Source organism: Schistocerca americana, chromosome 8, assembly GCF_021461395.2.
Source record: "Schistocerca americana isolate TAMUIC-IGC-003095 chromosome 8, iqSchAmer2.1, whole genome shotgun sequence".
Taxonomy (NCBI): Eukaryota; Metazoa; Arthropoda; class Insecta; order Orthoptera; family Acrididae; genus Schistocerca; species Schistocerca americana.
Window position 1 is genome coordinate 118,555,697 of NC_060126.1, and position 24,086 is coordinate 118,579,782.

Genomic DNA, 24,086 nt, shown 5'->3' on the forward strand with positions numbered 1-24,086 from the left:
TGTTCATGCATCGTCGAATTGCTGAATTGCACTGTGAAAACGAGGTCCAACACGATATTAGAAGGTATCCCAAGACAATTGTTATCTCAGTGTACATTAAAATGCTCCACAATTTTCTTGATGGGCTTCTGGTTCACACTGTGTATCCATTCGTTCATCGACGTAACTACCCTTTACAGACGGAAACAACTGTCTGTGTATACAACAGCTTCTATGTTGTTTAGTTGAGATGATGCTGTTTCTACCCTCATGTCCGCAATTGAGGAGCGTTTGATCTCTACTAAAAAAACATTCATCAAGCATACACTGTGCAGATAAATGAAAGAAAACAGTGACAGGACAACACAGAAACATGAGCTAAGCATGAAACGTAGCTAAGAGACTTATTAGCATACTTACGACAATCCGGGTAGGCAGACATCTTGGGTCTATGGGTTTTGACTGGACTGATTATTGTGTTTCCTTCGTTCACTATTTGAGTCACAGAAAACAGGGTTCGCACGGCGAACACATATGAACGAAATTACCTCTACCTAGCTGACTGGAGACTATAGCGTCATACGAGGAGTCTTCTATAAGTAATGCAACACAATTTTTGTCGGCCAATTTCGATTGAAAAAGATGCGGAAATAGGTTAAGCCCCTAGAGTTTCATGAAGTGCCGATAGGTTGCACCGCTATATTCGTCCTACAAAAGTGCGTCCGCAATGATGTTCCAAGCAGAGAATTATAATGGAGTTTCTTTAGCGGGAGGCAACGGCCTTGCCGCAGTGGCTACACCGGTTCCCGTGAGATCACCGAAATTAAGCGCTGTCGGGCGTGGTCGGCACTTGGATGGGTGACCATCCAGGCCGCCATGAGCTGTTGCCATTTTTCGGGGTGCACTCAGCCTCGTGATGCCAATTGAGGAGCTACTCGACCGAATAGTAGCGGCTCTGGTCAAAGAAAACCATCATAACAACCGGGAGAGCGGTGTGCTGACCACATGCCCCTCCTATCCGCATCCTCCTCTGAGAATGACACGGCGGTCGGATGGCCCCGGTAGGCCACTCGTGGACTGAAGACGGGGTGCTTTTTCTTTAGCGGGAAACCAGAACTTCGTATATTCATAAGCACCTGCGGAATGTCTACGGAGAGCTATTAGTGAACCAAAGAATGGTGAGTCGTTGTGCGAAGCGTGTGTCATAATCGCCACAAGGCCACGCAAACTTGTCCGATACTCCACGCCGGCCACCCACATTCATCTCAGACTTCTGCAGTGTTCGTCACGACGAAAATGCAAACGAACTTCTTCTTTCCATGGCAACGCAAGACCTCGCACAAGTCCGCACACCCAAGGAGAGCTCATAACACTTAATTGGACTGTTCTTCCTCATTCACTGTGCAACCAGTGACCTCGACCTTCCGACTTCCTCCTATTTGGCCCAATGAAGGATGCACTCCGCAGGGAGCAGTACGTGGATAATGAGGACGTTAATGACGCAGCAAGACGTTGCCTCCGATATCGACCGGTACAGTGGTACAATGCGGGGATACAGTAAGGTGGCGTGAGGCTGTTGCATTGGGCAGAGAGTATGTTGAAAAATAGGGTTTTGTAGACTAAAGAATATTTTCGGGTATTGGAATCCTGAATAAAACTAACCTGCTTATAGAAAAAAATATGTTGCATTACTTACTGAACGCCCCTCGTGCATGTTAGCCACGAGTCACATTCATGTAGCCCCATGAAGCTACGTATACGTATCAAGCAGAAGAAACACCAATGAAAACCTTTTACTACTGTAATACTATATAAACTTATGTTTTGTTTTTCTTTGTGAAATGCTACATGTAACTGAAATCAACGTAATGATATTTGGCCAGACTACTTTTCCTAAAGAGGGCAGACAGAAAGGAACTCTGTGACTTTGATCGTCTCGCTGTTGTACCATAAGGATACATGTTTGCATGTACCGTAATTCTGACTTAGATAGAGCGTTTTGTACGTATGTATGTGGAATTTCTTTAGGGGTAATATTACACCTAACAGAGTACCATGTTAGAAACAACAATTTTGTAAGGATTTTTGATTTTTTCAGAGGCCATAAGAAAAATGCTGGTGGCGAATTGTTTGAGTATATAATGACCGAACACATTATGTGTCCTTTTGTTATTTATTTTGCTAAGTCGGACATGTCTGAAATCGACTTTCCAATCATTTCTTTCAGTTCTTTGCATACATTGTTACATAAGAATTTATGTTGGGCTAATGGGTCACTTACCTTCAAACAATGACGTCGAAAATCTCTTCACTAGTCTCATGTACGAATCGACAGTGTCCTCATGTATTTCGATAATGCGTAATTGCCAGATAGCATCAGTAATTATTATTTTCTCTGGAATCAGCCTAATCGTCATCGGCGGTTTTTCTCTTTTGGCGCGGTATTACATTAAATTCAGTGGTTGGCAAATATATCACAGCTTTTTTATTCATCATTAAATAATTGAGAAAGAAGCACTTCAAGTCTGGCCTTGGTAGGAGGTAGGACAGCAGCAGATGAGTATTGCCTCGACAAATTTTCCCTAGTGGCCATAGCCCGTTTAAGTTCCAAGAGACGGATGGGTCATATTGCTGAAACATCGAGAAATGCCTCTGAGACTTCCCAGCAGCTTTACCTCCAAACCCAACTCCCTTGTTCAAGAAGATGAAAACCATATGGTCCTCGGACAAGCACTTCTATCAAGTGTAGCCAGTGGGATGAGCTGCACCTTAAAACTGGGGCCTTCTGGCTGCGGGAAAAAACCATGACAGAAAGTCTGCTGTATCGAGAGGTTGTACCCCCCTACAGAGAAAATGGAAATACAATCCAAAGTCTGCACAGCAATAAGACGGGTGGATCTCAGAGGACATGATGGACACGATCCAGGCATTACAAGCATAAGCAGTTTCAGAAAAATTGCTTTTATTGGTTCAAATGGCTCTGAGCACTATGGGACTTAACAGCTGTGGTCATCAGTCCCCTAGAACTTAGAACTACTTAAGCCTAACTAACCTAAGGACATCACACACATCCATGCCCGGGGCAGGATTCGAACCTGAGACCGTAGCAGTCACACTGTTCCGGACTGCGCGCCTAGAACCGCGAGACCACAGCGGCCGGCTGCTTTTATTAATATTGAATGTACAAGAGTTAGGAAAAAGCGAAGAATAGCCGAAATAAAAGCAAAAAAATTTAGTTATAGCTGTCATAGCACAGTATTAGGATCAGAATAAAACGATCTTTGGCAGACTTACGATCGAATAAAGAAGAAGTGATAGATAACGTTCCAGCAGATTTTTTAAAATCATTGGGAGAAGTGGAAACAAGACACCTATTCACGTTGGTGTGTAGAGTGCAGGAGTCTGGCGATATAACATCTAACTTTTGGAAAAAAATCATGCACACAATTCCAAAGAGCGCAAGAGCCGACAGATGAGAGAACTATCACATAATCATCTTAACACGCATCCAAGTTGCTGACAAAAATTATACACAGAAGAATGGATAAGAAAATTGACGATCTGTTAGATGACGATCAGTTTGGCTTTACGGAAGGTGAAGCCACAAGAGGCAATTCTGACATAGCGGTTGATAATGGAAGCAGGACTGAAGAAAAGAAAGGTCAAGACACTTTCATAAAATTTGTCGACCTGGAAAAAGCGTTCGACAGTGTGCAAGATGCTCGAAATTCCGAGAAAGTTAGGGGAAGCCTATGGGGAAAGACAGGTAACATATAATATGTACAAGATCCAAGAGGAACAATAAGAATTGAAGAATGAAGTACTCGGATTAAAAAGGATGTAAGACAGAGATATAGATTTTTGCACCTACTAGTCAATCTATACGTCGAAACGTAATGACGGAAATAAAAGAAAGGTTCAAGAATGGAACTAAAATTCAAGGTGAAATGATATCAAGATCCGCTTAAGACATTGCTACCCTCTGCGCAAATGAAGAAACATTATAGGGTCTGTCAAACGGAATGAACAGTCTAATGAGTACATAATATGGACTGGAAGTCGAAGAAAGGCGAAAGTAACGGGAAGTAGTAGAAATAAGAGCAGCGAGAAACTTAACATTAGGATACGGTGACGAAGTTAAAGAATTTTGCTACCTAGGCAGCAGAATAACCCATGGACGAGCAGCTGCTCATAAGCCACACATCAAGGCGGTAAATGGTAAACGGCGCCTCGCTTGGTGTAAGAAGACGATTTGTTCAAAACGTTGTGTGGAGTGACGAATCATGGTAACACTGTGGCCATCCGATGGCAGGGTGTGGGTGTGGCGAATGTCCGGTGAACGTCATCCGCGAGCATGTGTACTGACAACAGTAAAATTCGGAGGCGGTGGTGTTATGGTGTGGAGGCGGCTTGCAACCCTTGTTGTTTTGCGTGGTACTATCACAGCACAGGCCTACATTGATGTTTTAAGCGCCTTCTTGTATCCCACTGTTGAAGAGCAATTAGGGGAGCCGGCTGGTGTGGTCGAGCGGTTCTTGTCGCTACAGTCTGGAACCGCGCGACCGCTACGGTCGCAGATTCTAATCCTGCCTCGGGCATGGATGTGTGTGATGTCCTTAGGTTAGTTAGGTTTAAGTAGTTCTACGTTCTAGTGGACTGATGACCTCTGAAGTTGTCTAATAGTGCTCAGAGCCATTTGAGCCATTTTTGGGCAATTAGGGGATGGCGATTGCATCTTTGAACACGATCGAGCACCTGCTCATAATGCACGGTCTGTGGCAGAGAGGTTACACTACAAGGGACTGGCCTGCACAGAATCCTGACCTGACTCCTATAGGACATGTTTCGGAACGCCGACTTCGTGCCAAGCCTCACCTACCGACATCGGTACCTCTCCTCAGTGCAGCACTCCGTGAAAATGGGCTGCCATTCCCCAAGCAACCTTCCAGCACCTGACTGAACGTGTGCCTGCGAGAGAGGAAGATGTCATCAAGGTTCAAATGGCTCTGAGGTCATCAGTCCCCTAGAACTTAGAACTACTTAAACCTAACTAACCTAAGGACATCACACATATCCATGCCCGAGGCAGGATTCGAACCTGCGACCGTAGCGGTCGTGTGGTTCCGGACTGTAGCGCTTAGAACCGCTAGGCCACCCCGGCCGGCTGTCATCAAGGCTAAGGGTGGGCCAACACCATATTCAATTCCAGCATTACCAATGAGTCACGAACTTGTAAGTCATTTCCAGCCAGGTGTACGGATACTTTTGATCGCATAGTGTGTATCTTGACTCAGTTTCTAAACGGTTCGCCGCTTCCGGTTTTTAGGGGTATCTAGTAACACACTGAAAGAAAGCGACCTTACTGGGGTAACTCCCGACAGTGATGCAACACAACTCGAGTAAAAGTAACGTGGTTACGACCTTAACTGAATAAAACTACTGGGAAAACTGTCGTAATCTACTCTTGCTTATGATAGTCACCTGATGTGATGTGGCGGATTGATAGCCTTATCAGGAGAGACTGACGAATCACGAAGGATGAAATTCGGCAATAGCCATGATTCAAAAATTGCGCGCCGTTAGTGTCGCCATTTCTAGTACGAGGGCAAACGGTAAAGCCAAAAGTCAAAACATTCCACATCTCCCCTGTCAGAGAAACCCAAAGCTGTTCACACAAGTTCCGCTAAGGTCATGATGACCTTCTTTGACTGCAGCGACCCTCTGCTTATCGATTTCCTCAGTCGTGGAGTTACAATCAATGTGCAGCGCTGTAAAGACATTTTGCAGAAACTGCGACTCGCCATAAGGTCAAAACGCCCAGGAATGCTGTCGGTCGGAAACATCCCGTTGCACGATACCGTCCGCCCCCACATTGCCGGTCGCACGAAGGCTACGCTTCACCGATTTGGTAGGGAAACATTGCAAGATCCTCCGTACAGCCGAGATATTTCACCAGGCGATTTTTACTTCTCTGGCGACCTGAAGAAAGGTATACTTGGAGGTCGAGGAAGTGCAAGAGTGAGTGTGGTTGTGCATCCGCAAGCGCCCTACCGCGTTCTACGAGGCAAAGCATGTATTGACCGTCTCCCAGTGGAATCAATGTCTTAACGCGTGTGGTAATTTAATTTTGGATGGAGCCGCCTCGTGATCCCGTTGTGGCGGCTGTTCGCTTTTCATGTGAATGTCCCTCATATTGCAGTAAGACAGTGTAAAACACCTGTACCAACACTGTTATATCGGATCCAATCTAGCACGTGATGGCCGGCAACCCATATTACGCCACAGAGGACGAGGTTGTGTATGTCCAAGGCGTACCAAAAGCAGAATGGTAAACACCGGCTATTTACATACAAGATAATGGAAACGGACTTTCCGAGCACTACTTCCAACAGGCGGAGCTCGAGCCACGGCCTGCGGGAAGTATCACTACGCCAAAACGTGATTGGCAGCAGACAGCTATTTTGGGGCTAGAACCAGACCCGAAGTTCAGTTCACTCCGGATGCCGACCTCGTGTACTTCGACCACTGACGATTACGCCTTCGTCTCTGAACTGGACCCTTACTAGTGTGTGTGTGTGTGTTACCACGCACCTTTGTGAAAAATTAAAAGTGTGCTTTTGTTTTCTTCAATTAGGAGACTTTTGCTGGCATCGTTATTGTTCCGTTTCGTTTGTTGTTCAGTATTCAACCTTGTTGTGTTTGTGAAAAATTGGGAATTGTCAGTCACAACAAACACTACTCACACAATATCTACAGAATGAATCACACAGAACAATATAAACACATAATAGGAAAACATCAAGACCAGCAGTGGAAGCTGTAGGTAAGAAAAAAAATTAGGTAGAAGAATGGTTTCAGAATACGGAATGATAAAACAGTGAATTAGGTTGAAGGAAAATAAAAAGCTTACCTCATAAATCTACGTGATAATACCGAGGAGATTCGAAAAATATACGCGTATGTAAAAAAGCGTAACATACCCAAAAGATTAGTAACGTAAGCTCATCAATAATCGTAGTACAGATTTATGTCACTTATAGAAAATGACGCGTGTGGTAAATAAGAGGTGACCTATAAAAACAAGCTCAACAAGCAAGATAAATATGCAGCAAGAATAAACGACACAAATGAAGATACTTGTAGAAAAACCTACCCAAAAACTGTGGACTGAAGAAGATGACAAATAGAAAGAAACAAAAACTATAGAGGATGAAGGGGACATACTTGTGTATCAGGGAGTGACTTGACACGCTGCATGAGACAGGAGACGCCCTGAAAGCGACAGAGACTGATGGAGTAAGCGTAGAACTCAAATGCAGTGTATTGAAATTACAAATGAGGATCGTAGAGTTCTTAAACGAGTGTTGAATGACGAGGGTGGTGTCTGAGTCGTGGAAGACAGCAGAGGTAGTACCGGGAAGAAGAAATGTCGGTGAAAACTGTAGAGGAGTGAGCCTGCCAAATGGTTCTGCTAAACTCTATGCAATAGAATGAGAAAGATATCTGACGGCATCCTAACGGAAGAACAAAATGGCTCTGGATAAGACGATCTCGTAGTAACGATGTTGGTATTGCACGCCAGCTATCGAGAAAGATGCGAGTACAACTAGAGACTCACATCACATTTGTAGATTATGAAAATGGTCTCAACATGCTGAACCGAAGTGAGCTTTCGACGTAAGGCTCGAGGTTATCCGAGACCCTCAATGCAAGTAATAAAGACTTTGTATCAGCGCACAGGAATCACAGTAAATTTGTATTATATTCGTCACATACTCAGCCGACGTTGTTAAACAGTGGAAACTGGAAACTAAGCAAGGTGTCATATTAGTACCAATACACAGAAGTAAGTACTCTGCTCTTTGCCGATGAACAAATAATTATTCAGAAGATAGACAATGGCCTCTAGTTCGCAACACACCGCTTAAAACAAATATGTTAGAACTACCATCTAAAAATTTCATTAACAAAAACTGAAAAAACAGAAATTTTCAGCTGTCTCTAAAATAATACTAGATGAATACAAAAATACTGTCACCAATAAATTAAAAATGTTTCAAATGTTTTTTAGATCAATAAATACGAGGCCTGTTCAGAAAGTAAGCTCCGATTGATTGCCAAATTGAAACCACAGTGAACATCAGAAATGTTTTACTTGTAACAATTAGCTACACCTTTCAGCTACTTCTCTACGTAGTCGCCGTTCTGACTTAGACTTTTGTCATAGCGTTGTACCAACTTTTCAATAGCCTCATCATAGAAGGCAGCCGCCAGTGCTTTCCGCCAATTCTCCACGCTGGCCTACACCTCGTTGTCTGTGTCAAAATGTTGTCTTCAAAGACAGCGGTTCATGTGACCAGAGATGAAACTCAGGGGGAGACAATTGCGGACTGTATTGTGCGTAATCTCACATTTCCATTTGAAAACGTTGCAGGAGCATCTTCATTGCCCCTGCAGAATGCGGCTGAGAATTGTCTTGAAGAAGAAACAGCACGACAGTTATGTAATGTTAGCTGCATAGCTTCAGGCGAAATTTCTCACCAGGCCCTCGTACTTGGCGGCAGACACTATTTTCTAGACATCTTTACGCACTCACTGCGAGCTCAGAAACGAGAAGAGCGACGTGATGCTAACTGGGGTTATACTAGAGACACTACCCAACACATCTGTGCAAAGCTTTATCGGATTTTCATAGTCGTTTCCATTTCGCGACCGATCGGAGCTTACTTTCTGAACGCCCCTCGTAGATCGCTGGGTGGCAAGGATAGGAAGAACTTAAAGTTACAATTTTACAAGGTAATATCTGTCCCTATTGTAACAAATGGAAGTGAATTTTGGACCTCAACTAAGAAAGACAAAAGAATACTGTCGTCTGAAACGAAATCTTCAAGGAAAATACCCTCAGACATCTAACACAAAACAATGCCAGCGCCGAATATGCTTCTGTTTACAAGACTGACCAAAAGGTGGGGTACCAGCAGTCTCATTTTACCTTTCACGCACCCGTGGTCTAGGGGTAGCGTCTTTGATTCATAATCTAAACGTCCTCGGTCCCGGGTTCGATCCCCACCACTGCCTAAATTTTCATAAATAATCAGCATTGGCCGCCAAAGACTTCCGGCATAAGAAGTCAGCCTCATTCTGCCAACGGCCTTGTCAAAGTGGGCGGAGGAGCGGATAGAGGTTCAGGGCACTCTCTTGTCCTAGGGGTGGGAAATTGCCCCCAAAGGCGGAAGAATCAGCAATGATCAACGACATGAGGATACAGAAGGCAATGGAAACCACTGCATTAAAGACACATAACGTGTATCCACAGGACATGTGGCCTGTAATTGAAGAAGTGTCATGATGATCTCTCCATTGGCAAAAAGTTCCGGTATAGTCCCCCATTCGGATCTCCGGGAGGGGACTGCCAAGGGGGAGGTTACCATGAGAAAAAGATTGAGTAATCAACGAAAGGATAACGTTCTACGAGTCGGGGCGTGGAATGTCAGAAGCTTGAACGTGGTAGGGAAACTAGAAAATCAGAAAAGGGAAATGCAAAGGCTCAATCTAGATATAGTAGGGGTCAGTGAAGTGAAGGGGAAGGAAGACAAGGATTTCTGGTCAGATGAGTATCGGGTAATATCAACAGCAGCAGAAATTGGTATAACAGGTGTAGGATTCGTTATGAATCGGGAGGTAAGGCAGAGGGTGTGTTACTGTGGACAGTTCAGTGACCGGGTTGTTCTATTCAGAATCTACAGCAGACCAACACCGACAACGATAGTTCAGGTATACATGCCGACGTCGCAAGCTGAAGATGAACAGATAGAGAAAGTGTATGAGGATATTGAAAGGGTAATGCAGTATGAAAAGGGGGACGAAAATCTAAAAGTCATGGGCGACTGGAATGCAGTTGTAGGGGAAGGAGCAGAAGAAAAGGTTACAGGAGAATATGGGCTTGGGACAAGGAATGAAAGAGACTCAGATCACAATATACACTCCTGGAAATTGAAATAAGAACACCGTGAATTCATTGTCCCAGGAAGGGGAAACTTTATTGACACATTCCTGGGGTCAGATACATCACATGATCACACTGACAGAACCACAGGCACATAGACACAGGCAACAGAGCATGCACATTGTCGGCACTAGTACAGTGTATATCCACCTTTCGCAGCAATGCAGGCTGCTATTCTCCCATGGAGACGATCGTAGAGATGCTGGATGTAGTCCTGTGGAACGGCTTGCCATGCCATTTCCACCTGGCGCCTCAGTTGGACCAGCGTTCGTGCTGGACGTGCAGACCGCGTGAGACGACGCTTCATCCAGTCCCAAACATGCTCAATGGGGGACAGATCCGGAGATCTTGCTGGCCAGGGTAGTTGACTTACACTTTCTAGAGCACGTTGGGTGGCACGGGATACATGCGGACGTGCATTGTCCTGTTGGAACAGCAAGTTCCCTTGCCGGTCTAGGAATGGTAGAACGATGGGTTCGATGACGGTTTGGATGTACCGTGCACTATTCAGTGTCCCCTCGACGATCACCAGTGGTGTACGGCCAGTGTAGGAGATCGCTCCCCACACCATGATGCCGGGTGTTGACCCTGTGTGCCTCGGTCGTATGCAGTCCTGATTGTGGCGCTCACCTGCACGGCGCCAAACACGCATACGACCATCATTGGCACCAAGGCAGAAGCGACTCTCATCGCTGAGGACGACACGTCTCCATTCGTCCCTCCATTCACGCCTGTCGCGACACCACTGGAGGCGGGCTGCACGATGTTGAGGCGTGAGCGGAAGACGGCCTAACGGTGTGCGGGACCGTAGCCCAGCTTCATGGAGACGGTTGCGAATGGTCCTCGCCGATACCCCAGGAGCAACAGTGTCCCTAATTTGCTGGGAAGTGGCGGTGCGGTCTCCTACGGCACTGCGTAGGATCCTACGGTCTTGGCGTGCATCCGTGCGTCGCTGCGGTCCGGTCCCAGGTCGACGGGCACGTGCACCTTCCGCCGACCACTGGCGACAACATCGATGTACTGTGGAGACCTCACGCCCCACGTGTTGAGCAATTCGGCGGTACGTCCACCCGGCCTCCCGCATGCCCACTATACGCCCTCGCTCAAAGTCCGTCAACTGCACATGCGGTTCACGTCCACGCTGTCGCGGCATGCTACCAGTGTTAAAGACTACGATGGAGCTCCGTATGCCACGGCAAACTGGCTGACACTGACGGCGGCGGTGCACAAATGCTGCGCAGCTAGCGCCATTCGACGGCCAACACCGCGGTTCCTGGTGTGTCCACTGTGCCGTGCGTGTGATCATTGCTTGTACAGCCCTCTCGCAGTGTCCGGAGCAAGTATGGTGGGTCTGACACACCGGTGTCAATGTGTTCTTTTTTCCATTTCCAGGAGTGTAGTAGTGATGAAGAGTAGGCTGAAGTTCAAGACATTAGTCAGGAAGAATCAATACGCAAAGAAGTGGGATACGGAAGTACTAAGGAATGACGAGATACGTTTGACGTTCTCTAACGCTATAGATACAGCAATAAGGAATAGCGCAGTAGGCAGTACAGTTGAAGAGGAATGGACATCTCTAAAAAGGGCCATCACAGAAGTTGGGAAGAATAACATATGTACAAGGATGGTAGCTGCGAAGAAACTATGGGTAACAGAAGAAATACTTCAGTTGATTGATGAAAGGAGGTAGTACAAACATGTTCCGGGAAAATCAGGAATGCAGAAATACAAGTCGCTGAGGAATGAAATAAATAGGAAGTGTAGGGAAGCTAAGACGAAATGGCTGCAGGAAAAATGTGAAGACATCGAAAAAGATATGATTGTCGGAAGGACATACTCAGCTAACAGGAAAGTCAAAACAACCTTTGGTGACATTAAAAGCAACGGTGGTAACATTAAGAGTGCAATGGGAATTCCACTGTTAAATGCAGAGGAGAGAGCAGATAGGTGGAAAGAATACACTGAAAGCCTCTATGAGGGTGAAGATTTGTCTGATGTGATAGAAGAAGAAACAGGAGTCGATTTAGAGGAGATAGGGGATCCAGTATTAGAATCGGAATTTAAAAGAGCTTTGGAGGACTTACGGTCAAATAAGGCAGAAGGGATAGATAACATTCCATCAGAATTTCTAAAATCATTGTGGGAAGTGGCAACAAAACGACTATTCACGTTGGTGTGTAGAATATATGAGTCTGGCGATATACCATCTGACTTTCGGAAAAGCATCATCCACACAATTCCGAAGACGGCAAGAGCTGACAAGTGCGAGAATTATCGCACAATCAGCTTAACAGCTCATGCATCGAAGCTGCTTACAAGAATAATATACAGAAGAATGGAAAAGATAATTGAGAATGCGCTAGGTGACGATCAGTTTGGCTTTAGGAAAAGTAAAGGGACGAGAGAGGCCATTCTGACGTTACGGCTAATAATGGAAGCAAGGCTAAAGAAAAATCAAGACACTTTCATAGGATTTGTCGACCTGGAAAAAGCGTTCGACAATATAAAATGGTGCAAGCTGTTCGAGATTCTGAAAAAAGTAGGGGTAGGCCATTGGGCGAGACGGGTCATATACAATATGTACAACAACCAAGAGGGAATAATAAGAGTGGACGATCATGAACGAAGTGCTCGTATTAAGAAGGGTGTAAGACAAGGATGTAGCCTTTCGCCCCTACTCTTCAATCTGTACATCAAGAAAGCAATGATGGAAATAAAAGAAAGGTTCAGGAGTAAAATTAAAATACAACGTGAAAGGATATCAATGATACGATTCGCTGATGACATTGCTATCCTGAGTGAAAGTGAAGAAGAATTAAATGATCTGCTGAACGGAATGAACAGTCTAATGAGTACACAGTATGGTTTGAGAGTAAATCGGAGAAAGACGAAGGTAATGAGAAGTAGTAGAAATGAGAACAGCGAGAAACTTAAAATCAGGATTGATGGTCACGAAGTCAATGAAGTTAAAGAATTCTGCTACCTAGGCAGTAAAATAACCAATGACGGACGGAGCAAGGAGGACATCAAAAGCAGACTCGCTATGGCAAAAAAGGCATTTCTGGCCAAGAGAAGTCTACTAATATCAAATACCGGCCTTAATTTAAAGAAGAAATTTCTGAGGATGTGCGTCTGGAGTACAGCATTGTATGGTAGTGAAAGATGGACTGTGGGAAAACCGGAACAGAGGAGAATCGAAGCATTTGAGATGTGGTGCTGTAGACGAATGTTGAAAATTAGGTGGACTGATAAGGTAAGGAATGAGGAGGTTCTACACAGAATCCGAGAGGAAAGGAATATGTGGAAAACACTGATAAGAAGGGACAGGATGATAGGTCATCTGCTAAGACATGAGGACATGACTTCCATGGTACTAGAGGGAGCTGTAGAGGGCAAAAACTGTAGAGGAAGACAGAGATTGGAATACATCAAGAAAATAATTGAGGACGTAGGTTGCAAGTGCTACTCTGAAATGAAGAGGTTAGCACAGGAAAGGAATTCGTGGCGGGCCGCATCAAACCAGTCAGTAGACTGACGACCAAAAAAAAAAAAAAAAAAGTACCTTTAAAAATTTTGTCATTCTTGCCTACAAAATTTCAAGTTCACGTTAGAGTGGCCCAACTGAACGTACATATTACCATATTGTATCGTCCACAAGGGGTTGCTTAAAAGCGGGGAGAGGGAGGTGGTGGTTGGAGGTGGGGGGGGGGGGGGGGAGGGGTGTGGAAGGGTGTAGGCATTTTGTCTTCAGGAAAGTTATTCCTATGATGTGATGTGTAAAGACGTATCAAGAAAAGACTTTTAAGTACCCTGAATGTTTATGGCTAAAGTTTGGCAGTGTGTGGTGGTATGGACGTGCGTATCCAGTCCACCAATGTCGCAATTAACTTTAAATCATCATCTTACCTCGTTCATCATAATGTCGAACGGCGTCCATATAAGGCTTAGACAGCCAAACAGCAGGCTAAGTCCACCTCCAATGACGAGCCAAAGGATACCTGTAACAATGAGTGAATGGTTAATATCCATGTGTACGGCTAAATCTGTCGTTGTAGAAGTGTTTCATGTATCTATCAATTGCATATTCGACTACAGTGGAGGTATATAATTTTGGGGCAATAACTAGAGATTACAGTGAATCTAGAAAGGAAAACACGTGAGAAGCATGTTCAACAGAATCAGTATATCGAAGTTTCGAAAATGTTTGTGAGTGCATCTGTGTATTGATATTATCACAAGACTGTTTACGAATCCTTGTACAATCGCGATGCCCAGTGCACTATCAGTGAACAGTAACCTGAGAAGTTCATTTCGCTGTGAAATAATTAATATTTCTGAAAAGAGCAAGTGAAAAGATCTCCGTCTATTGAATGCTGTTACTGTGTAGATAAAGAGCTGTTGTCAATAGATATATTTTACACTCTACTACTCGAAAAAAGTTGACAACAAATAGTAATCACCATTATGCAGACGCTGAACTGTTGAATTCGATTTCGGGAGGAACAGCCTTTAAATATCGAGTGCTAATATTTTTTCATCAAATAATGTGATACGAATGGCAGCCATATTTTTATACAAAGAACATTAAGGATCAACCTCGATTATAAAACGAGTTCGTTAGAGATAGACTGCAAGCTCTGAATGTGGCGTTTTCCAAAAATTGTTTAGAGAAATGACGAAAAACCTAACTATGGATTATAACAGATACGTTTATGACGTGGCTCCGTATTTCTACAAGTCGAAGCATCAGCTGTGGCGAAACGAAGAACGTCACAAAAATAGACTTATAGACGTTCATCCCATTTTAATATATTTATAAAATACTATTTTAATATATGTATTACATAGGAATCTGAAAGGGTTGTGTTCTTCTAAAAGAGTCTATAAAAACTCATTCGAAAACCATGTAATTCTGTTACGAATTAAGCTAATATTTATGGAACATCAAGTAAAATTTCACATTGGCGCGTTTCACACTTCTCGCTCATTTGACAGTTACAGTATTTTTGCGTCAGAGATATGTCTTCAGTCAACTGTTGTGCTCTTCTAAAAGAGTCTATAAAAAACTCATTCGAAAACCATGTAATTCTGTTACGAATTAAGCTAATATTTATGGAACATCAAGTAAAATTTCACACTGGCGCGTTTCACACTTCTCGGTAATTTGACAGTTACAGTATTTTTGCATCAGAGATATGTCTTCAGACAACTGTTGCATACTGTCGTCTAAACAATTTAGTTTGTAGGCTCTCAATTTTGTTTTGTACGAAGTATCTCAAGTGGAAGGAGATAAAATCTATGGATCACGTTATAACTTTTGAAGTTTGTGGTACTTGTGGTTAGTTAAGCTACTACAGATTTTGAATATGATGTTCGTTACCAACGAAATTGAGCTTAAGTGCCTCAGTGCCAATCTGGAGTTTCTAATCGTCCAGCAGAGTATTTTTTGTCCGTAGAAGGACCGGTCTCGGTTAGAATCCCAGTCGCCACCAATTTTTACAGCAAACGAAGAAAGTAATATAAAGTGGTCATGCTGAGATCTATAGCCCCATACGAACAAAGTAGTGCAGAAACTACAAAGGATACTACATATAGTCAATAGCAATCAATATAATGTTCTGGATATTCTTGTCATTATAAAACTGTGCAGATACGCAACTTTCCGATAACCTTCATTATCACGATCTTCAGAATCAGCTAACTGATGTGACGACTACGGTGGTCTCCTTTTATGATTGGTAATCAATGTATAGCTGTTTAAAATTGCCACTAAAATCTCATTCAGCCAGCTACCGGTCAAGTAATGGTTGTAAAAGCGGATTTACTCTACTTTAATAGCAAAATACCGACGTAATATCTGGTGTCACGAGGAAACGTATTTTATAAAGCGACGTAGAACGGAGAAATATGTTATAAAGTCTCCGTTATCATCAGAGGGTTTTAGAATGTGCTGTAGTATTAAAACACATGCTAAATTTTCGTGCATGTCCGGTATGAGGTGTCAAATTAGTTTTACATTATTTCAGCTTCAGATAACTAATCAAGCTTTTGATGACCCATCAAGTATTTTTTCTGTAAGTTACATGTCTTGATGTAGCAGGGAAGCGAAGGGTACTAAGAAAAAATATTCCTTTTGGAACGCAAAAAAGCCTAATATGGTACTATTTTAAAATGCTTCCTGCAACGTGGGGTACCAGGTACCTTGTACCTTACTCAGAACTTTCCAAAATCTCCCTACAAATTTTGGTATGCGAACATATCAGCACGTTTTTATGCTGAGAGTGGAGACAATAGTAATGGGAAAGTGACAGAAAAGTAATAAATTTTGTAACATAGTAGACAGTGTTTGTGATATATAAAGATGGAAGGAGACAATGGCAATGTAAGAGAAAGAGAGGAGGACAGTGGCAGTGGAACTTTTTGACAGGGACAGTACTAGGAAAAAAGTGGTGGGAAGAGACAATGAGAAGGAGAAAGTTGAAGTGGATGAGAGTTAGTGGCAATGAGAGAGTCTGTGACAATGACAATGAGGAACAGAGGGATTGTGACAGTAAGAAGAGACAGCAGGAGTGGGAAGGAATGAATGAGATAGCAGCAATAAGAGAGAGCAAGAGGGAAACATTGTCTGCGAGAAGAGACAATAGTACTAGAACGAAGGAAACAGTGGCTGTGAGGCGAAGAATGACAGAAAGACACAAAGAAATAATAGCAACTGCTTAAGCTGAATGAATGTGAGAGAATGGGCAAGTTGGGGTGGATGGATATGAGTGACTTACAGCGATGAACTAATCGGTGTGAGTAAGGTATAATTAGGGGTGCTTATCAGAGTGAGGTGTGAGCTGTATTTAAAAATTGTGCAAATACGTTTGCATGTCAAAATTTCTGGGACAGTTTTTAAACATACTGAGGAAGGTAGAATGAGGCAGCAGGTAACCCACTTTACAATCAGATTCTTTAAAACAGCAGTATACTAGCTTTTAAAGTGCACCGATTGGAGCATTTTTCCCCATGTAATGAATGCATCAAACGCTTCGTCCACAAGAAGTCTAGGGATGTGTTAAATAGTTCCAACATAATAATAGTAACAACAATTTTGTGGGAAAATAATGGTTAAAACATTTTATATTTCCGATCTTTATTTTATTGCATGGACAGGCCGCAAACAAGAACAAGCACTGTGCTGTCCTGACGAATATGACGAATACCACTTCAGCCGTCCGGTTTGACCGTGCCGTTCTAGGCGCTTCAGTCTGGAACCGCGTGACGGCTACGGTCGCAGGTTCGAATCCTGCCTCGGGCATGGATGTGTGTGATGTACTTAGGTTAGTTAGTGGTTCTAAGTTCTAGGGGACTGATGACCATAGATGTTAAGTCCCATAGTGCTCAGAGCCATTTGAACCGTTTGAATACCACTTCGGATTCGATTGGTCGCATTTCGTGTAAACATTCGCGAAAAGGTAAACACGCACAAGAGCAACGCAGTGGAGAGGAGGGTTCAGGCAGGCGGGCGTTACGCAACCGCCGTCCTTGGAGAGACAGCGAGAGTCGTCAGACGGCAGAGGCGTGCCTCACCTCTGTGACGTCACGCCACACGCCGTAGCCGGCCGGCGCTTTCACGGTCAAGGTGACGGCGGCGTCCACGGGAAGCGCTGCGTTCCCTCGAATCACGTAACTCTCGGCGGCCAACGCCTCTTGCGAAAGTTGTTTGCAACGGTACTACTAACGGCCGTAGCGTCGAGGTAAACAGCAAACTTTGCTGGCGTAGAGGACACACAGTTGCTGCGACAATCTAAGACGGGAATGACGGCCCGGCCTGCAAGGCCATTTCCCTGAGAGCTGAGTGACCTCTTCTGAAACTCGGAGGTGCAATTTCGGTCTGTTCGTGTCAGCTAGGTGGACGCGTTGCACAGCCGCAATAACAAAGGTAGAAAATCAGACACTGTGTCGGATCACATAGATCTGACATCGTACGCACTACGCCAACGGAAGCAACCGAACGTCAGTGACTACTAGGCCGAAAGTTGGTCACCAGTGCGTTGGCGTTTGGCTTCTCATTCACTCTAAACGTAGGGCTTGAGTCCAATTGATTCGCCCATGTGAAATCGCAGTTGACTTTTGTGGCTTACAGACATTGCTCCTGTTTTGTTATTGTTATAAACTAGCGCTTTAGTTACAATTTCACTGGCGAATATTATAAGGAAAGATGAAGATTTAGCAGTCGCCGCATGTGCAGCATTTTTATTTTACTGAAAGAAGCTTGTCAACTGTAAAAGAAGTAGATGAAGAAACATTGCTGGTGGAAGACGTCTCTCTTAAAAAACGGGGAGCAGTGTGGTGGAATGAAATTAATGTCTTAAAGCTGAATTGGACAGTGGACTATTTCATAATTTTTTCTCTAATGAGAGCTACAGATTTCGAACTGTTATTTAATTGTGTAGGCCCGAAAATATCCGAACGTAACACCTTTTAGGAGAGCTATAGCTACAGCAGAAAGCTACTAGTCACTCCCTGTTTTGTTTGTTTCTCTTTCACGGCGAGAAGATGTCAATAAAGATACAATTTTCTTTCTTACGCCGTGCGTATCACTTTCTGAAAACGAAGTTATTTTCCTCCAGGCGTGTAGTCTTTTCAGTATATTTTTATAATTGCAGTTTATAGAAGCCTATTCGTGTTCACTATTAAATTTTGTCAGCTTTAACTTCTTTCCATATTTCACACTAAACTCTAGTGTTTTTCGGAGTTACTGATGACGATCTTGTTAAATTAAAGACTGAAACCGATCAATAAAACATTCTGAGTGTGACATTCTGAATGCGACCTAAATTGACACCCATTACAGAGACATAACAAAAAGCAACTGGACTAATGAACATTCAAACCAGCGTCCACACCAGAGGACCGGTCATAACGCCAACTAACTGCCAAGGCTTTGATCTTGCCACCAGCAGATCCAACCACAACCAAGATCAACCGTTCTTTGGCTCTGATTTGCCGCCCATTGACACCAAACGAATCTCGGCTAACAAAACACTAGGCTGCCATTCGTTGGCTTAGTGTGTACATGCCTGGCTGAAGTTCGTCGGCCTGAAACGGCCTAGTGTGTACGTGGCTTTACAGAGAAAGATCATCAACTCGACCTCGTACTTCAAGGAGAAAAAAGTACACGTGTCACATATGAGCCCCAACAACCGATCGCTTGCGAAAATTTTGGCCACTATTCCGATAGTAGGCAATTATGAACTTCTAAAGTACAGCTTGTTTGTCACTGCTCTTCTCCACTGCCCCTGTTTAATGCCACGGTGCGAAGTATTATACAGTTGAGTAAGAGGTTTACATTTATAGTGTCATTGAACCAAGTAATAGTGCTGCATCTCCAGAAGAGGTACGGAATGACAGCCAAATTGCAATGTTAGCTATTCGGCATATATAAAAGGCAAACGAAAGGTTATGGGGCCTAATTTGTGCTACTGTTTTCATCTTTCAATTTCTTTAGAGAAACAGTAGACAACTTCACGAAGGAAGACGTGCAAGGTATAAAGCAAAATAGTGGACTGCCATTCTTTGCTTTTTTGCTAGTGGATGGCGACGACGACTCCGTGGCTGCCATTTCAGTGCGGTCACATTCGTCGAACAGTGTCATTGCTACAGCGGGAGAGGGATGTGAAAATGAGGAAGTGAGGGATGATGAACCCTGCTTTGAAGATGTAAAGTAGTCGGATGCAGCTTTGCCCCTGTCTGTTACAGAGCAGAATATGAAACGCTCTGTCGCCTTTTGGAAAAGACTCCCTGTAGACACACTTACTGTCATGAACCTTCCTGGCAGATTAAAACTGTGTGCCGGACCGAGGCTCGAACTCGGGACCTTTGCCTTTCGCGGGCAAGTGCTTTACCAACTGAGCTACCCAAGCACGACTCACGCCCCGTCCTCACAGCTTTACTCCTGCCAGTACCTCGTCTCCTAGCTTCCAAACTTTACAGAAGCTCTCCTACGAACCTTGTTGAACTAGCACCCCTGAAAGAAAGGATATTGCGGAGACATGGCTTAGCCACAGCCTGGGGGATGTTTCTCACTCTGGAAACACTTACTGTCACCTCCGGTTGAAGTTTTAAAAAAGATACCAGGATATTTGGGCCGCTAGTCAAACAAATGTGGATAATATTGTACCAGTCGCCTCATTTTCTGGTAGCGTCAACAACGGAAATATATGGACAACCTTGTTGGAAGAACATCCGCAACTGAGCATTGCACTAGAGGTTGCAAATACAGCTGCAGTTATAAATTTCTCTTATAAGCCCATCCTCAGGTGTCGCAACGAGTACTAGGCACGGTGTGCTACCTATGAGCGCAGAACAAGGAGACACCGCGTCTAGTACACGTCAACCGAGGCGCTCGGGGGGCCTCATTACAGTTGCGACACCTGAGGATGGACTTATGAGAGCCCGAAACCGGTCGTGGTAACAAAATATATTTACAATTGAAGTGGTATTTTCAACCTCTAGGCAGATATACAGATGTGCAGGCAGAGTGTAGTTTCTAAAATCGTAAAAGATGACAGAAGAACAGTTTTAATTGTGGCTTCACTTTCCGGCCAAAAAAGCTTGTCACTGCATAAAGATAAAGGAGACGAAGATATTTCAGTTTTTGTATTGACGATACCATCAGGTGGAACAAGATAGTCTCAATGTAAATACATGAAACTGCAACTCTTTTACTCAGGTCTGGGAGATGGCCCGGCGCCAGCAGCCATACTATAAGAATTCCCAGCCATATTTATTATACAGGTGGCTGCCCATACAGCCTCAAGGAGATCGTATCTGCAAGCGGTAAGAAGACCACGAACTTAAGTACAGGTCAGAACCCAGCACCGCTCCCAATGCCGAGGCCCACCTTTGATTGTCCTCCACTGCTAACCAAGTCAAGGAGTGGGCCGATGGCTCAGCCACTGTAACGGAGACATTGTCTGAAGTAGCAGTATGCGACACACCGCAGCACTCTTTTCTTAGAAACGCTTTGCCACCCACGTCGTGCTGAATACCGTGCCAGGGCACAGAAAAACCACTAACGAGACCCAAGTGCAAATCAGCGTTCAGTTAATGGAAAAATATTGTGTTATAGAGGAACACTAAGCTCCACAATCAAAATGTAAGACACATTTGCATATCAGTACTGAGATTGTACTACCAAAAACGCAAAAATTATCCCTTCATCCTTCGACTAAATAATTAGTTCCGTCCATGAGAATGAAACCGGCAGGCTGGCTCGAGCCTGACGCCTTTGAGATGCGACAAACCTTATTAGGCGTGCCGGTTTGCTCTCTACCACTACTATCACTGCCGGATGTGGGGCATGTGGTTTTGGGTTGCTTGCTGTTACTCTAAGTCACCTCTTGTTCGAGCTTGGTATGGCAAAGACGAATAAGGTCTTTGTGCTCTGTTCTGATGTCGAGAAGAAAGCTACCTTTGTCTGTTGGAGGTCCGCGCTGTTGACCAGACATTGCACTGCGCCGGCAGTCTGGTGCGAACAACTCAACTGACGTATTGCGATGCAGATTAGTTGCACGTGGCAAGGTTAGTTCCTAAGCTTTAGCATATACAGACATCAAAAAAAGTTTAGCATCACTCCGGTTCCCAGAACTCCTGCTACTACTGCAGTGGATGACCGCTACCTGTGGATTATGGTTCAGAGTCACCCTGACAGCAACGCCACCATGTTGAATAATGCTTTTCATGCAGCACTAGGACGTCGTGTTACGACTCAAACTGTGTGCAATAGGCTGCATGGTGCACAACTTCACTCCCGACGTCCATGGCGAAGTCCGTCTTTGCAACCACGACACCATGCAGCGCAGTACAGATGGGCCCAACTATATGTCGAATGGACCGCTCAGGATGGCATCAGGATGGCATGAGTGTTGCGTATGCCTTGAAACAGACAATCGTCGGAGACGTGTTAGAAGGCAACCCGGTCAGGTTGAACGCCTTAAACATACTGTCCAGCGAGTGCAGCAAAGTGAAGGTTCCCTGCTGTATTGGGGTGGCATTATGTGGGGCAGAAGTACGCCGCTGGTGGTCATGGAGGGCGCCGTAACGGTTGTACGATACATGAATGCCATCCTCCGACTGATAGTGCAACCATGTCGACAGCATATTGGTGAGGCATTCGTCTTCATGGACGAAAATTCGCACTTCCATCGTGCACATCTTGTGGACAACGACATCGCTCGACTACAGTGGCCAGCATGTTCTCTAGACATGAACCCTATCGAACATGCCTGCGATAGATTGAAAAGGGTGGTTATGGACGACGTTACCGACCAACCACTCTGAGGCATCTACGGCGAGGCGCCATTGAGGTGTGGGGCAATCTGGATCAACAGCGGCTTGATGAACTTGTGGATAGTATGCCACGACGAATACAGCGATGCATCAATGCAAGAGGACGCGCCACTTGGCATTAGAGGTACTGGTGTGTACAGCAACCTGGATCACCACCTCTGAAGGTCTGGCTTTATGGGGATATACAATGTTTATGTTTATCTCACTTCCAATTCTCTGTACAGGTTCCGGAACTCTCGGAACCGAGGTGATGCAAAACTTTTTTTCATGCGTGTACCACTCCGTGCCTAGATATCCGTGTTCGTGTACAATGTAGTGCCATCACGAACTGCCTGGATGCTGGATGTTGCATCACATATTGCCTTAATGCACTATTGCCTGACTTTACTCATCGTAACCATAAATTCAAAGGTGTTAAGCGCTCATGAAATATAAAATGGAGCGCCTCGTATGCCCAATTAATACAAAGTATCCAGTGAAGGATTTCCTGATTCAAAAATTAAAAATCTCGAAAACTAAAATCGATAGTGGAGTGTAACACAAGATATTTTTATTGTGAAAGCTGCAAGAATTTTACACAGAAATTTTGTAACCGCTCGGTAAGCTTTTAATAGATGTTTCCGTACTCTCTGCAGCTCGTACAGTATCAGCTTCCATAATTAAACTCGACCTCTGTAAGCAGTCTTTGCAGTCACATCATAATCTTTTCGAAATGTCCATCACTCTCAGTACAGAGGTGGTGGAAATGAACAATGAAATTTTCCGTGATTTCCTGCAGTGTCTTAACGGAAATGGATTCAGATGATACACAGATTGTCGATTCAGGCTAATCCAGCGTTGTGGAATGATTCTGATGGAATGTGTCTTTCGTGAACCGCAAAGATGTGGACACCCAGAGTCATATGTGGTGAATATGGAGACCAATCCATCTCTGCGCCAGTAAATTTGCAATAACCCAAATCAGAGACTGTATTCACGAAGTATTCATCAAGAAAGGGAAACACAAGTTCGATGCAACGTGGTATGGTGCCATGTTGCAATAACCACTCCCTGCGTTGCAACATTGTCCTTTTCTGTTCCCAGTTTAGTTCCTCGAAACATTAACGCGATACTGACAGAAAGCGCAAAGTGTCTCGTTCTCTACTACTCCCAGCAACTTGAGGTGGCCACCAATGAAACTGCTATTATGTCGGACAATGTCAAATACAGCGATAGACTGTTTATATATAAGAAGCGGAAATAAAATACAGAGTTGTACCAACAGCACCTAGAGACAAGACCAAACAACCCTACCGGGACATCATAGCCAAGCGATGATCGCAATGAAAAGCAGCCAACACCAAAAGAATTGTGTGGCTGCTAAAATGAGTTTTTGTGAGTTGATATTTGATTTAGATTAGTTAACAGAGAAAACACATGTTGTTGTTTAAGTGGAAACAAAACAAACACAATTAAGAATGCATAATCGCGATTTTTTGGTGTGCAGCATATTCAACATTGCTAGCAAATTTCTAAATAAAACTGCTCACGTCTTTGAAAAATGCTTTATTTTCCTAAGATCTCTTATGAACGTCTGGAGCATTTTTAAATGTGCAGTAATTGTTCAGAAAACATTCACACATTTCCTATTAATATTTTTATAGAAAAACAGTGAGGTATGCACGTCACACAATTTGCTGTTACCAGCACAACTACAAGAACAAATTCCATGACCAGAATTTTTTTAACGAAACTCATTTTGAATAGATCGCTACTTCTGATTGAT

At 44.0% G+C, this 24,086-nt stretch overlaps 1 protein-coding gene and 1 pseudogene across 1 annotated transcript in view; one reads left to right on the plus strand and one right to left on the minus strand.

Annotated features, from left to right (window-relative positions):
- LOC124545076 (scavenger receptor class B member 1-like) overlaps nucleotides 1-24,086 on the minus strand; it is a 354,103-nt gene that overhangs the window by 71,309 nt on the left and 258,708 nt on the right. Inside the window, exon 2 of the mRNA XM_047123885.1 lies at nucleotides 13,892-13,983. Within this exon, the coding sequence (XP_046979841.1) occupies nucleotides 13,892-13,983 (92 nt within the window). The remainder of the gene's footprint in view (nucleotides 1-13,891; nucleotides 13,984-24,086) is intronic.
- Nucleotides 752-869, plus strand: LOC124546361 (annotated as a pseudogene).